Source organism: Dreissena polymorpha, chromosome 1, assembly GCF_020536995.1.
Source record: "Dreissena polymorpha isolate Duluth1 chromosome 1, UMN_Dpol_1.0, whole genome shotgun sequence".
NCBI classification, from domain to species: Eukaryota; Metazoa; Mollusca; class Bivalvia; order Myida; family Dreissenidae; genus Dreissena; species Dreissena polymorpha.
The window spans coordinates 150,633,696-150,649,095 of NC_068355.1; the positions used below are offsets into that span (position 1 = coordinate 150,633,696).

At 35.4% G+C, this 15,400-nt stretch overlaps 1 protein-coding gene across 4 annotated transcripts in view; it reads left to right on the forward strand.

Annotated features, from left to right (window-relative positions):
* Window positions 1-15,400, forward strand: part of LOC127855790 (protein retinal degeneration B-like) — an 83,582-nt gene that overhangs the window by 59,138 nt on the left and 9,044 nt on the right. For 3 of the 4 annotated variants that reach the window (XM_052391609.1, XM_052391604.1, XM_052391615.1), the window contains 6 exons: window positions 838-1,387; window positions 1,797-1,967; window positions 6,424-6,621; window positions 9,975-10,123; window positions 11,168-11,302; window positions 11,795-11,911. In XM_052391609.1, coding sequence (XP_052247569.1) covers window positions 838-1,387; window positions 1,797-1,967; window positions 6,424-6,621; window positions 9,975-10,123; window positions 11,168-11,302; window positions 11,795-11,911 — 1,320 coding nt within the window. The remainder of the gene's footprint in view (window positions 1-837; window positions 1,388-1,796; window positions 1,968-6,423; window positions 6,622-9,974; window positions 10,124-11,167; window positions 11,303-11,794; window positions 11,912-15,400) is intronic. The other variant, XM_052391624.1, reaches the window with a different exon arrangement.

Below are 15,400 nucleotides of genomic sequence, written 5' to 3' on the forward strand. Positions count from 1 at the left end.
GAAAAAGGTGACAAAGTGGTGAAGGTTTTAATAACATAGTTTTTGTTGAATTGACAGTTTTTCACAGACAAGAAGAAAGATGTATTACATTTAATTAAAACATGTACTTAATGGTATGTATGGCTAATTTATCAACACTGTCTTGAAATTTATTTCAACTTTTTTAAGAGTATATGAAATTTGATTCCTGATGAATGATTTATTCAGATTTCTTAAAAATTACATATTTAATGTTTTTTAGCTCGGCTGTTTTCGGAGAAAACCAGCGGTATTGTCATAGCCAGCTCGTTTGGTCTGTGTCCGTAGTTGTCCGCTAAAACCTTAACATTTTGTTAAGGTTTTGAACATTGCTTCAAAAATAAAAGTGCTTCCACTAACAACATTGAAACTTCATATGTAGCTGCACCTTGATGAGTTCTACACACCACACCCATTTTGGGTCACTAGGTCAAAGGTCAAGGTCACTGTGACCTCTTTAAAAAAAAAAGAAGCTAAAACTTTAACATTTTGTTAAGGTTTTGAACATTGCTTCTAAATTAAAAGTGCTTCCACCTACAACATTGAAACTTCATATGTAGCTGCACCTTGATGAGTTCTACACGCCACACCCATTTTTGGGTCACTAGGTCAAAGGTCAAGGTCACTGTGACCTCTTAAAAAAAAGAAAAAAAAATCTGACAAACTTTCATTTATTCAAAACTGCATTGCAGCCGAGCGTTGGCACCCGTTATGCGGTGCTCTTGTTAACTTTATTTCAGAATACGAAGTGAAAAAGATTATAGCAAATTTGACATTTGTGTTTTGTTGGTTTCTGATATACTGCTAAATGTGTTCCAGGTTTGTCTTGTTGCTGACTCCACAGGCTCAATACTGATGTATGACGCTCTGTGCAGGTCTCGCAGTCTGCTGAGCAACTGTGGCAGTCACTATAGCAGCCGCGGTAGTGACCTCAACGTGGGGGCCCTTGGAAGCTCACACACCCTGTGTGATAAGGAGGACACCATCAAAGAAGAACCTGAAGTGTGTGATGATAATGTCAAACCAACTACTGGAGATGCGCATATCAAACAAACAAACAAACACAAAACTTCTTCGGAACTCTTACATAGAACAGTTTCAGAAGGTCATACGTCAATGAAAGCCCCGCTACATAAAACAGACAGTATGCCGGTTGAAATGCGGAAACAAGATGGCAAGTCAGGCTCAGTGCGAGTGCATGTGACTCAGTCGGCCGAGGCAGCATATGAGGGAAGCTGTCGCAGGACAAGTAGTGAGAGTCTGTACGAGAGCATAAAGTTGGAGTTTGAAGTTGGTGACTTCTTCATGCTGGGGTCACCTCTGGGTCTGGTGCTGGCATACAGGAGGATGTTTGCTGGCCAGAACAAAGGTGACAGGCTGGAATTAATATTATGAATCTGAGCAACAAGGGAAGAGCATGGAATTATTATGTCTCTGATAAAGAAACGTGTATATAGATTAGTTTGATCATTTTTTTCTGATAACAATATGTCATGGAAATATAGTAAAATATACATTTCTTACGTAACAATAATCATAATTTTGTGTGGAATTAAGTAAATTTCATTTGATTATTTCTGGGTATTAAGTAGATTGATATGGTTCAGCAAGAAATTAAGAATTTAGGGATTTTATACCAACACGTTAATACTTGTTTTTGTAATATATTTATAATTATTATTATATGTCTAAACTTTAGAAGTATGGCCCCATGCTAATGAGAAGTAAAAAATCTAAACCACAACCACCCAAAAAAGTGCCATTTATTATTATATCAGAGATGCCAGAGCGGCCCGAGTGCCAGCAGATGTACAACCTGTTCCATGCCAGTGACCCATCTGCATTCCGCCTCGAACCTCTCGTCAACTTTACGTTTCGGCAGATCCCTCCAATCAAAGTGTCCCGCTACAACAAGTTTCCAATGGGCCATGGAGAATCCATACAGATAGGTATCCAATACTATTAACCTAATTAATGTGTTATTAGCTCACCTGAGCACACTGTGCTCATGGTGAGCTTGAGTGAATGCCTTTTGTCAGTCGTCCATCGCCCGTTATGCGATGTCAACATTTGCCTCGTTTACACTCTAGAGGCAACATTTATTGTCCAATCTTCATGAAATTTGGTCAAAAGATTTGTGAAAATGGTTCCTGTTAGTAAAAAAACATGGCATCTGGGGGAGGGGCTTTTTTCCTTATTTGGCTTGGGTTAAACCTTATAAACACTCTAGAGGCCAAATTTATTGTCCAATCTTCATGAAACTTGGTCAGAAGATTTGTCCCAATGATATCTTGGACAAGTTTGAAAATGTTTCCAGTTCATTAAAAAGCATGGCCCCCTGGGGGCGGGGCATTTTTCCTTAAATGGCTATAGTTAAATCTTGTTAACACTGAAAAAAACACATTTATTGCCCAATCTTCATGAAACTTTGTCAGAACATTTGTTTTAATGATATCTTGGATGAGTTTGAAAATGGTTCTGGTCTTTTGAAAAACATGGCGACTAGGTGGCGGGGAAGTTATCCTTATATGGCTATAGTAAAACCTTGTTAGCACGCTTAAAGTTACATTCATAGTTCACTCTTCATGAAACTTTGTCAGAACATATGTTCTAATGAAATCTTGGGCTGCACAGAACAGGTCAGTTCTTTTGAATCTCAGGTGAGCAACTTTGGGCCTTTCAGGCCCTCTTGTTTCCAACTGCATGAAGAAGTTTTGCAAATACTACATTTAGAATTTAATTTGAGGATTTTGTAAAATCAGCGAAGTTTGTTTCATAACTTGATAACACTGTAACAGGTATTCTAATATGATTGACGGGAATTCCCTTGTATTTTTATTGATCAGAATTGTGTTCAACTTTAGGGCACCACATACACAAAAGGGCATTTAATTAACATTGATGTTGTTTTAAGATGTCATGAAACTAATTGTGAAGAAGCAATCTAAACATGCACTTCAAACTGCATTAATTTAGGGAATATTTTTTAAACTTGTTATTCTGTCTGATTAAGGTTAATATTTAAAACAATTAATAGTGGTACATGTAACTTATTGATGCAAAAATTCAAGTTGGCTTTTTATCAGTGTTGGATGTTTGTGTACAAATGGCGGTATGCAGATAATTTGATAACAGATGGCACTTCGATAATAGAGAACAACAAAAGCCACATGTGAGAGGAGATTGCTTAATTTTTTTTATATTTATGTTCTGTTCATTTGGTTTTCAGACACAACACATTGTTTGGTCGCAGGGCCCTCAATCTTGGTCGCAGGGCCCTCAATCTAACCAATCTTGGTCGCAGGGCCCTCAATCTATCCAATCTTGGTCGCAGGGCCCTCAATCTATCCAATCTGCGGCCGAATTTCGGCCGCAGTCCCCCACCTGAATAGTATACTTTTTTCCCCTTTTGGGGGGAAAAATTCCCCCTGATTAAAAAAAAAAAGATGTATCTCATGATTATTATATCTCAATTCTATTACAATTTAATCTTGTCAAACATACTTAATTATGAAAAAAGAAATGAATATAGTGCAAACATGTACAAATGTAATAATGAGAGAGTAAGTAAAAAAAAATCCCCCCCAAAAGGGAAACACTGCGAAAATTCCCCCTCATGAGGGTAGCGACCCGCTTCCCCTAAAATGGATTGAGGGCCCTGGGTCAGTAAATGGTTTAGCACTTTGTATTGCAAAAAAGAAATTCTCAGAAAAACGGCAGATTATATATTTTTTTTAACGATAAAATTCCATCAATAATCAGCATAAATTGGATGATCAGTAAATATTTCAACGAAATAAAAATACTTGGAAATAATATAAGAATGTGTTTACTTTTTGAAATAAAAGATCAATATATCGATTAATGTTACAACATGTTAAATAACGTATTTGAGATAATTCAAATGTTAAAAGAGTCGGATGCCAAATTTGTGTGGACACTTCTTTAACAGATCATCTCAATGACAATGGCACCTCTATTCCTGATTAGTCAACACTTTTTACCAGATATAACAAACTCTTTTAAGTGAATCAGAAATTCAGAATTCGCTGTGGAAAACGGTTATAGTAAGCAGGCAAAACATAAAAATGTATGTACTGAAGTAAATTAAAAACAAATTACTGAAACATTTTTTTATCGCTTTGGAATATGATTATGATTTTGTACAGATGTGAAAGATAAATGTGAAACTAATTCGATATGTCTGATAAGTACAGCCTATATGACTCATATATTATCCAGTTTTTGAATCACAAAAAATTAACCCCTTGATCTTCACATAGTACATGTTCTTAAACAATTTTAACTAAGGATCTTTGTAGCGAAACGTCATGAAACATCGCTTTGCTAAAACTGCTACTTAGAGATATATATAAGCAGCAATGCAGGTCAGGAATTTATTTAACTGAAACAATAAATTGATTTAGGGTGAGCTCAGGTTATAAATGCGTTGAAGTAAGTGCTCCCTTTAAGCAGAGTTCAAGATAAACTGAGTTTTCCATTCTCTTATTAATTTTATGGCCAGGCATTATAGTATTGTCTTGATGATGCAATTCTAATGAGCACAAACAGCATAGTATTTTATGAAGAATAAATGTGTTATATTTGCCTCTCAAAGACCCCTTCGCTCCCGTTATTTAGAGCCCTGCTATAAATAAATTAAACACAATTGTGACGATCTACATAAAAACAAGTTAATTATATACACAATTATTTGCAGTCATCACTTGAAATATATTTCTTAGGAAATAAGCATTTAATTGTTATTTAAAAATTGCAATGATTACATGAATATTATTAACTAATGGCAATATGATTTTTCAGCTCGGCTGTTTTCGGAGTAAACCCGAGGTATTGTCACAGCCAGCTCGTCGTGTCCGCCGTCCGCATTGTGCTTATACCTTAACATTTTGTCAAGGTTTTGATCATTGGCTCTAAAATCAAAGTACTTCAACCTACAACTTTGAAAATTCATATGTAGCTGCACCTTGATGAGTTCTACAAGCCACACCCATTTTTGGGTCACTAGGTCAAAGGTCAAGGTCACTGTGACCTCTAAAAAAAAAAAAAAACTGTCAAGCTTTCATCTATTCAAAACTGCACCCGCAGCCGAGCGTGGCACCCGTTATGCGGTGCTCTTGTTTAAGCAAACAACGCCATTGGTTATATTCCACGTGTGTTTGTAATTAAGTTATGCATAGATTCTCAATGTGTCGCGCTTGACTATGCACATTGAATTGTACTTAAAAATGTTTGATAAAAAAGCCATAATATACATTAATGCTTTTCAGGTAGAAGATAAAACTCGGTTAGCAGAGTACCCAATTTGTTGAAAGTCTCTGTTATCCGAAGTGTCCTTTATTAGGAATCAAAGTGCAACTTCATGGATACCACCTACTAAACATGCCCTATCATCATTTATATTTCATTGAATACTATCAAAATTTCAGTATTTGAAGCACAGTGATTACTCTACATGCTGGAATAGCAAACAATTTCTTGCAATATTTCTAAGTAGTTTTATTTTGTTGCATTGTTTACTGTTCATCCAGTTCATGCTGTTTTCTGAATGTATGTGGCTTTTGTTTTTCTTTCTTAGAGTAGTGCCATCAGTTATCAAAGTATCCTGATAACCAGAGTGTTACATTTGTGTTGCATTTTATGCTGCATTTTATGCATACATACTTTAAAAAAATAGTGCAAGATGCTTATAACAACCTGCACAACTTTGTAAAAAAACTTGTTTCATATTGCAATAACATACTTATAAGTGAATCATGCTTATTTAAAACAATGTTTTAAGTACAAAATTATACATGGATGCGCCCCAGTTCTGTATTATTTTCGTTAAGCATTGACACATGTTATAAAGCCACTCTCTGGGGAAACAGGACTTAATCCTTGTGTGTAAAGTATTGTCCCAGATAAACCTATGCACTCTACAGACTTTCTTAAACGAAAAAATTCCATAAAAACGGAAAGTGTTTTTTAAGATTAGTCTGTTCAATCCGCAATATGATACTTTTCGCATATGGTTGAGCCCGTATTTACCTGAGCATGGGTAATTTTTATCGGTACTGAATATGGTATCCAATGTCATAGCTCTAACAATATAAGGTTTTGTGCCCTTGACCATAATCTTTATATTATGTGTTTTGAGGTATTGTTCTGGAATTGATGATAATGTATGTACAAGAGCAAAGAAATACATATAATTCTTATATATGTTACATTCATTGCTTGCATTTAGGGACAAATATTTGAACTAATTTGGCAAATATGGATAAAAAGTAGAAATTTAAGTTGATCACAAATGCAAGCCATGTCCAGTTATTTGGGTTTTGTTACAACTCACAATATTAGTGGTTACATACAAGTACATTGTAAGAGGTTTGGTTGTTTTAGTTGAGACCATGTGCCAATATATCAACATGTTCCTCGACCAATACTCCTGTGAACAGTCTGGCGAGAATTTGGTCGACCAAGCCTCTATCGGCTCAGAGTTGCTTGTCTCGCTGCAACGCCAGTCGAGTGTGTCTAGCAATAGCATCCAATATTGCAGCAGTGGCCAATATGGAAGCACGTTTTCCAATATTGCCAATGGTATTCTGTCCTCACACAGTGTTGTAAACACCATGTCTTAGCATGAGTTTGTTCTTTAATACTGGTGAAAATAGTAATAGAGATACTTTTACCCTCTTAAACATGCATATTTCTATTTTGCAATTGATAGATTTGGTTTTTGTTTTGGTACACACTTCCTTTAAGATTTTTCAGTTCTGTATATAAACTTTGTTATGATCCATGCAAATATTTTGTTATATGTTTGTAACCTGCTTTTGCTTCGGCATGCAGTATTTGTAGGTGGAAGACAATTTATCTTGTGTTAACTTTACAGCATTCTAAGTTGCCTTTGTTTGTTATTTTGTGCTATATGCAAACAAGTTTTGTGTAAACATATATTATATACAGTCAATGTTTTTTTTTACTTTTCAAAGGGAGTTTCTTGCAATGATTTACTGCTTAATGTTCTAAAAACGTAAGATGTTAGCCTATGGATCCTAATATGAAAGCATGATGATTTTCTATTTATTGGAAAATTTACATTACTGGTTCATAATTTCTAAGTCTCTGTTTCTGATGACTTCCTGCAGATATTGAACAATTTACCAGAGTACCGGATTTTCTCAAATTATTCTTATCACTTAATAGCATAGTGGCTAGGCAGCGAGGCAGTTTATAAGGCTGTATTGAAGACTGAATTTTTTTCTTGTCTCAAACAATTGGCTGGACTTGCAAATAACTTCTTGTAAATGTTCATTGTATGACCCTCTTGCTAATTTCCTCAATTTATCTAGTTATGTTACAAAACATTGCTGCCAGGATACGCAGCAGTTTAAATTTGCTAAGTTGCAAACCTGATAAAATCTACAAAGCCTCTGGCTGGATTTCAAAATTTAATTTTGCACAAATAGGCATGAGATCACCTTCTTCAAATTTGTAAGCACCTTTGAAGAAGGTGGCATTAAGCAGTTGTATTGTTCATTTGTGCATCTGTGCAAAGTTTCCAGGTGGATTTTTAAATATCTTTCGTAAATTGTCCACCATCATTAGAGGCCATTTCTCATGTATCACCAGCTGCCTTCCTCAAAGGTCAGGTTCACACTTAGATTCAAAGGTCAAATTTTGCCATACAGTAACTTGAAAATTCCAGTCGTAACAATAACTTTGTGTTATATTGATAGATTTTGAATACTTTGGCTTAAATATAAACACATATCACGTCCTCAAAGGTTAAGGTCACCCTAAGAGGCCAAAGGTCAAATTTTGGCGATTAAAGAGTTAGTCTAGTTGTGAGTTTGTCAGTTATCACGCTATTTTAAAATAGGTAACCACTAATGTCCACAATTAGGAGACGACATTTTGTGTTTTAAACCCATCGGTGTCTTTTGAATACATATCATGTTGTTCCAGTCATTGCAGTCTCTTTTCAGGTTATCAACACAGGTCATCTTGGCCTTCTTGTATGTTTTTGTTGTGTGGTCACTTTTCATGTTAGGGAGCAAGTTTTCACACAACATTGAGATTAGACGGATGCATTGAAATTGAGAATTGGTCCATTCTTCAAATCCATGTCAACATTTGGATCCCTTATTGTTTTAATGTCAATGTTTTTTTAGTGATACAGGGCAGATTGCTAATAATTATGAATGACTTTTTTGTTGTGCATCCTATAAGGGGACTGATATATCTTGATTGCCACTATATATATATATATATCCATGCTTTGTTGCACTGGTCTGTACTGTTTTTATTCATACTGCATTAGAAATGTAAACAGTTCAAGTAGAATGTCCAGCATGGGTTTATTTGGTATAGATCATATTAATGGCTGTGTAACTACACTGTAACTCCAATATAGTGCGGTCCGTTACAACGCTGTGTCCAATATAACGCGGGGGGTCCTTGGATCCCGTTTTTTCTCCAACCTTCCATAATGATTCAAATCCATGTTATGCAACTTCATGTATTTTCATAAATTCAAAGAAGCCGGCGATCACAGCTTGATTGCTTTATCCGTCCGTTTAACTGATTTTAATCGATTAGAGGTTAAACGACACTCGACAGCTAATTGGTGTTAATCTGTTGTGTAATGTCAATAAAGGTGTGAAAACTCGCGAGTCGGTGTTTATTACAAGTATTCCCTATCAGAGCGGTTCGATGCGCTAATTTCAATTAGGCAAGTGCAAGCGGAATAATTATTGTGCATTTAAGACATTTATCAATTGTATTATATAGAATTTTACAAATTTACTTTTTTATTTAAAAAATTATAATAACTATTTAAGTATGTGAATTATATAGTGAACATGTCAAAAATTGTCAGAAAACATTCATTTATTGTGTATCAATGCCAATCAGTGGGTCAAGATATTATCTGTATGTAAAGATATTATGTCCAAATACACTTGATCAGAATATGAAGGCATGCTTCTTAGCTAAGTCTTTTAAAACAATATGGTCTCAATACAGATTTCCTTTATATTGGTTATCAACAATATTTTAATGAACTTGATATCATTGCTCAGAAAACAAAACAAAGCCCTGAGTTTAATATCTAAATGTTTATTCCCCCAGCATCTTCCGATACCAGTGGGCATATAGTGATTGGCCTGTCTGTTTGTATGTTCTTTTGACTGTTCATGGTAAACCAAGAAAAAACTATTTTGTATAACATAAATTAGGTTTCTGCAAATTTTTCATACTACAATAGATGATATCTTTGCACACTATCAACTGACCAGTTTGACCTTGACACTGATGTACTTTTTATGCCTCCGGATCAAATGATCAGGGCTATATTGTTTTTGGCTTGTCTTTCTGTCTGTCATTCTGTCTGTCTGTCATTCTGTCCTTAAACTTTAACCTTGGTTAAAGTCAAGATTAAAGTTTTGCAATAACTTTTGCAATATTGAAGATAGCAACTTGATATTTGGCATGCATGTATATCGCATGGAGCTGCACATTTTGAGTGGTGAAAGGTCAAGGTCGTCCTTCAAGGTCAAAGGTCAAATATATGGCTTCAAAGCAGCGCAATAGGGGGCATTGTGTTTCTGACAAACACATCTCTTGTTGACTCTTCTGTTAACCCTGAATGACTTGTTTTCTCCAATATCAATACTGTCTGGTACAAAGCTCTGATACTTGCATGAATGATAGCTGTAAAAACTCATAACACATTCACATCACCTGACTTCATTTTAACCTTTACATTGACCTTCTGTTGAACTTTTAACTTATTGAAATGTGATAATTTATCAATACTGACAAAGGTACCACATAATCTTTTTTTTTTTAAGTACATCAGTCTTAAGCCAGCTTATTTGTTCATTAAAGTATCACACTATAAAGTCTTTACAAGCCAAGTTTTCTTATAAGTGCTATTTTGTACACAGTGAGCAGCAAGTGGTGGGGAAACAAGAGACTGGACTACGTGTTGTACTGCCCTGAGGTGCTTCACTCGTTCCCAGTGAGAGCCCTGCCACCACTGTTCCATGCCAGCTTCTGGGAATCAACAGATGTTGTCGCATTTGTGCTAAGACAGGCAAGCTTTTTGATTGTTTGGGATAATAGCTGATTGATACATAACTTGTGTTTCAACAGTGGATGTACACTAATTGTGTTGCATAAAACAAAGCGCATAAATTGTTGAAATTAATGTTTAATATTGTAGATTGATAACAATTATTATGGTTAATTTCAATGCTATATTAATGTTATTAATTGTGTTAATATCTTCATGTTTGACTGTAAGGAGAGTGCTAGAAGTAATATGCGTCCCGTATTAACCCATTTATGCCTAGTGGACTCTCCCATCCTTCTAAATTTGATCTATTTATTTCTAAAATTAGGGATGTCTAGTATATTTATTTCTATGTTTAATATATTTCTTCCTTTAAGCAACCAGAGCAGACCCAGATGAGATGCCGCATCATGCGGCGTCTCATCTGGGTCTACGCTGTTTGCCAAGGCCCTAGAGGCTAGGCATTAATGGATTATAAAACACTGTTTATTGGGTGTTATGTTTCACTTACTAATAATATTAGGTTACAGATATACAAATTATGATCTCAATTAAACATAATTGTTTTTATTTGACACCAGTATGTTTGTTTCCACATGAAAACTTGGTCATTGAAGTTCATCATTATATTATATTGAAGTTAAAAAGAAGATCATGGTTGCATGCATGTGCTTTAGGCCATCCTGGATTCGCCTGTGCAGTTGTTTAACTCTTTCAGTGCGGGAACCGAATTTTGAAGGCCTTTGCAAACAGTTTGGATCCAGATGAGACACCACAGAACATGGCGTCTCATCTGGATCCAAACTGTTTGCTATTCTGATAGTATTCTTTGAAAAAAAAATCGACGAAAATGCTAATTTTAGAAATTCAGCAGATGACATTTCAGCAGACGACAAATTTCCCAGCATGCAAAGGGTTAAAGGAAAATCTAGTCAAGGCTATAGGTGTTGTCCCTGATAAGCGGGTGTGACATGCGCAGGCTAATCTGAGATGGCACTTTATGCACATACATAAACCCATTTTTCCAAGAATGCAGCTCCAATAATATCAGGGCCTCATTTGCAGCTGTTCCAGCATGACATAGGGTTCTCCTACCAGAATGATGAGTTACAGAACTCTGTCTTTATGGCCCCTGATGAGCAGCTCTCACAGCAACCCAAAGAGAAATGGCAGAAAAGGCGAACTATGTATAAAATAAAGGTAACATGGAATAAATCTCATCCAGCTGTCAATTTTTTGGAGTGTTAAGTCTGCGGGCTTGTTTCTTTATTAATCCAGGATCACTTCCAACTACCAAGCATGTGAGTTTTTTGGTGGTCACCATACTGAAAGTTGTGATTTATCTGGGTGCCAGTTCACCATCAGCTCTTTTTCAGAACTAGGGCTTTTCGAATTTGAAAGTCTTTCAGTTAAATATAAATTTATTGTTTTTGCATCCAAATATAAAAATTAATCTTAAATTTTAAGTGGTTCTTGGTGTGCTTAGACACACTCCAGGACCTCACATAATGCATCCGGATTAGCATCATTTACATACAAATTTCAAGTGTAACATTTCATGCGTCACACATTTCTGACATAACTAGAATGTTTTTTATATAATAAATTAGTAAACTTGTGTTATTTTATCAATTATGAAAGTCTGTGAGGATATACATTTCAAGCATCTCAAGATTACTATATTACTTTCAGAATCTGCAGCCTAATCACCGTGGTAACGATGTACTGGTTGTTGAAGATGGTCCTCAAAAGATAACAGCCAAGTTTATGTATGGACCATTAGACATGACCTCCCTGTCAGGAGAAAAGGTACAATTTTCTGACTGGTAGTTACTGGCTTTCAGAAATAGTGATTACTTGATCAGTTTGGTTTTATGTAGTTACGTTTGTATATCCCAAGCGTCTATTGATAGCGGAGGCATATAGTGATAAGCTTTTCCATTTGTTACTCCGTCATCCTGCACGTCCATACGAGGTTAACTCAAAACGACATGATTTGTATAACATCAATTATTCATTCTTCAAAGATCTGATACTTGTATTGATGATTTATTTTAACACACCAATATTACCCGACTTCTTTTTTTACCTTGGACAGTGACCTACGTTTTGATGAAGACTAATTTAGGAGCTCGAAATTCATGCTTAACCCAAGATGACATATTTTGTCTAATACCAATGATGCTTCCTACGCAGCCTTGATACTTGCATGGCTGATTACTTAAGACACTATCAATACATCTGTAACACCAAACAACAGTTTGACCTGACATTGACCTCCTTTTCATATAGACTAATTAAAAAGTTCCAAATTCTTAGTTAACTCAAGATTTTATATTTTTTCTTAAATAAATAATGCTTCCTACAAAGCATTTATACTTGCCTTGATGATGTCTTAAGACACTTTCTACACACGTACATCATACTTGCCTTGATGATGTCTTAAGACACTTTCTACACACCTACATCATCTAATCTCATTTTGACCTTGACATTAACCCTTTGAATGCTGGGAAATTTGTCTCCTGCTAAAATGTCGTCTGCTTAATTTCTAAAATTAGCATTTTCTAGATTTTTGTTCAAAGAATACTATCAGAATAGCAAACAGTTTGGATCCTGATGTGGCGTCTCATCTGGATCCAAACTGTTTGCAAAGGCCTTCAAAATTCGGTTCCAGCACTGAAAGGGTTAACCTACTGGTCAACTTGACTTTTGAAACATCTAGATGGTCCAAAGTCTTTGTTTACCCCAAACGACACAATTTGTTTTTTATCAATACTGCTTTCGACAAATTTTTGATGTCTGCATGGATTTTGTGTATTAAAAATATTATTTCACACCAACATATCACATGAACTCATTCATATTAATATTTAAAGTGGCATACTTTCGGACTCGGACTGATTCAGCAATTTGAAATTCTTGTTTAACCCAAAATGATGTGTTTCGTTTAACATCAATAATACTTCTTAAAAAGCTTTAATATTTCAGGGGTGTGATTTTTCAAGGGTCCGCGGATTTCTGCGGGTTGGGTTGTCTCGGAGGTCATTTCTGAGATTCGCGTAAATTTGTAAAAAAAATGGGGGGGGAGAGGGGGGTACATCCGATTCCGCGGACGTCTTTTATGTGTGGCCCGAAATATCCACGGCTCGCGAAATCACTTCGCATAGTACACTGGTAGATTCTGCCTTAGCAATTTGAAACGAGCGATGTCATTGGCTGTTGTTTTCCAATCTACCAATTAAAATCGTTCTTTTTAAATGCGTTCGGTATTTCTTTTCTGATTTGTCTGCAAATGGCGCAGTTGCAAAGCGAAAATTAAGTTTATCCAAACGACAAATATCAATCGAATTAGCGACTGTCATCATATAGTTAGATAGGATAAATTAAATGTGTCTGTCATTGATGAAGAATGCGTTTTTGAAACAAGCAACACATATTTTTTTTACAAATGTGCGCAGTGAATTTGTGTCTCGGAAACCAGTGTTTGCAAATTGGAGTTCACTCTACTTGCGAAGTAAAACAATTTAGAAGAGTATCGTTTGAAAATGGAAATAGACAAACATGATTTGATTTATATGTTAGTGGATCTGTGTGTAATCAGATTCATATGCATATTCTGCTTTATTATGTTTGTCACACTGTTCAGTTAACTGAAATAGCATTGAACTGTAGATGTAAAATGCAAGATTTTAAAAGGTAAACACATTAAAATATATTAATTTTACTCAGTTTAATACATCATTAACTCAACAAGAACACTCAAGTGTGTTTGTTTATATTTATTAATGTTTTCCCCATTTGATATTTAATTAAATAAGTCCATTTACTGTGAATACATTGAACAACTGCTGTTTTTGATCACAGTAAATATTGTTTACTTTGCATCCTCAGTATGTGAAATGTGAAGTTAAACAGGTTTTCATAAAGAAATAGTGTTATGAAGTTCAAGAAATTGTTTATTTTAATGTATGTTTTATTTTAATGTCTGTTTTAAGGTTTGTCATTGCGTTATTCGCGCGATTCGCGTAGTCAAAATCAGTAGACAGAATTTTCCTCCCCTCTGACTTCGCCTCAATCACACCCCTTTATTTTGATATGATATTTGTTCACTCTCAACACACTTCAAATAAGCTCACAAATTTTACCTGACAGATTTCTAGGAGATAACATGCATTTCTTACATGCAAAATCTTGTTTAGTGTATAGCAAAAAAATGGTTGAAAAGTTGTGTAGGTCAATGTGTTGTTTTCATGTACTAGTTTTGTGTTTGAATTTTAATTCTTCATTCAACCATTAACAGATACTTCAAGTATTACTGACCTAATTATACCCCCATTACCAATTGGTAATGGGGGCTATATAGGAGTCACTTTGTCAGTTGGTCGGTCTGTCAGTCTGTCCAAAAATTTCATCCCATCTTCACCAAACTTGGTCAGAAGTTGTATCTAGATGATGTCTAGGTCAAGTTTGAATATGGGTCATGCCAGGTCAAAAACTAGGTCACAGGGTCACTACGTGTGTTTAAAACTGAAAGTTTGTCCGGACCATAACTATGTCATTTATCGTTAGATTTTAAAATGACTTGGTACTTTTGTTCACCATCATGGGAAGGTGTGTCGTGTGAAAAAAGAACGTCAATATCTCAAAGGTCAAGGTCACACTTGGAGTTCAAGGTCAAATGCTTGTCCGAGCCATAACATTGTCATTTATTGTGAGATTTTAAAATCATTTGGCAGATTTGTTCACCATCATTGGAAGGTGTGTCGCGCGAAAGAATTACATCGATATCTCCAAGGTCAAAGTCACACCTTGAGTTCAACAATCATAAATGAGCTTGTCCGGGCCATAACTATGTCATTCATTGTAAGATTTTAAAATCATTCGGCACATTTGTTCACCATCATTGGATGGTGTGTTGCGCAAAATGATTAAGTCGATATCTCCAAGGTCAAGGTCACACTTAAAGTTCAAAGGTCAAAAATGTCCATAAATGAGCTTGTCCGGGCAATAACTATGTTGTTCATTGTGAGAATTTAAAATCTATTGGCATGTTTGTTCACCACTATTGGACGGTGTGTCGTGCAAAAGAATTACATTGATATCTTTAAAGTCAAGGTCACACTTTGAGTTCAAAGGTCAAAAATGGCCATAAATGAGCTTGTCCGGGCCATAACTATGTCGTTCATTGTGAGATTTAAAAATTATTTGCACATATGTTCACCATCATTGGACGATGTGTCGGGCGAAAGAATTACGTTGATATCTCCAAGGTCACACTTTGAATTCAAAGGTCAA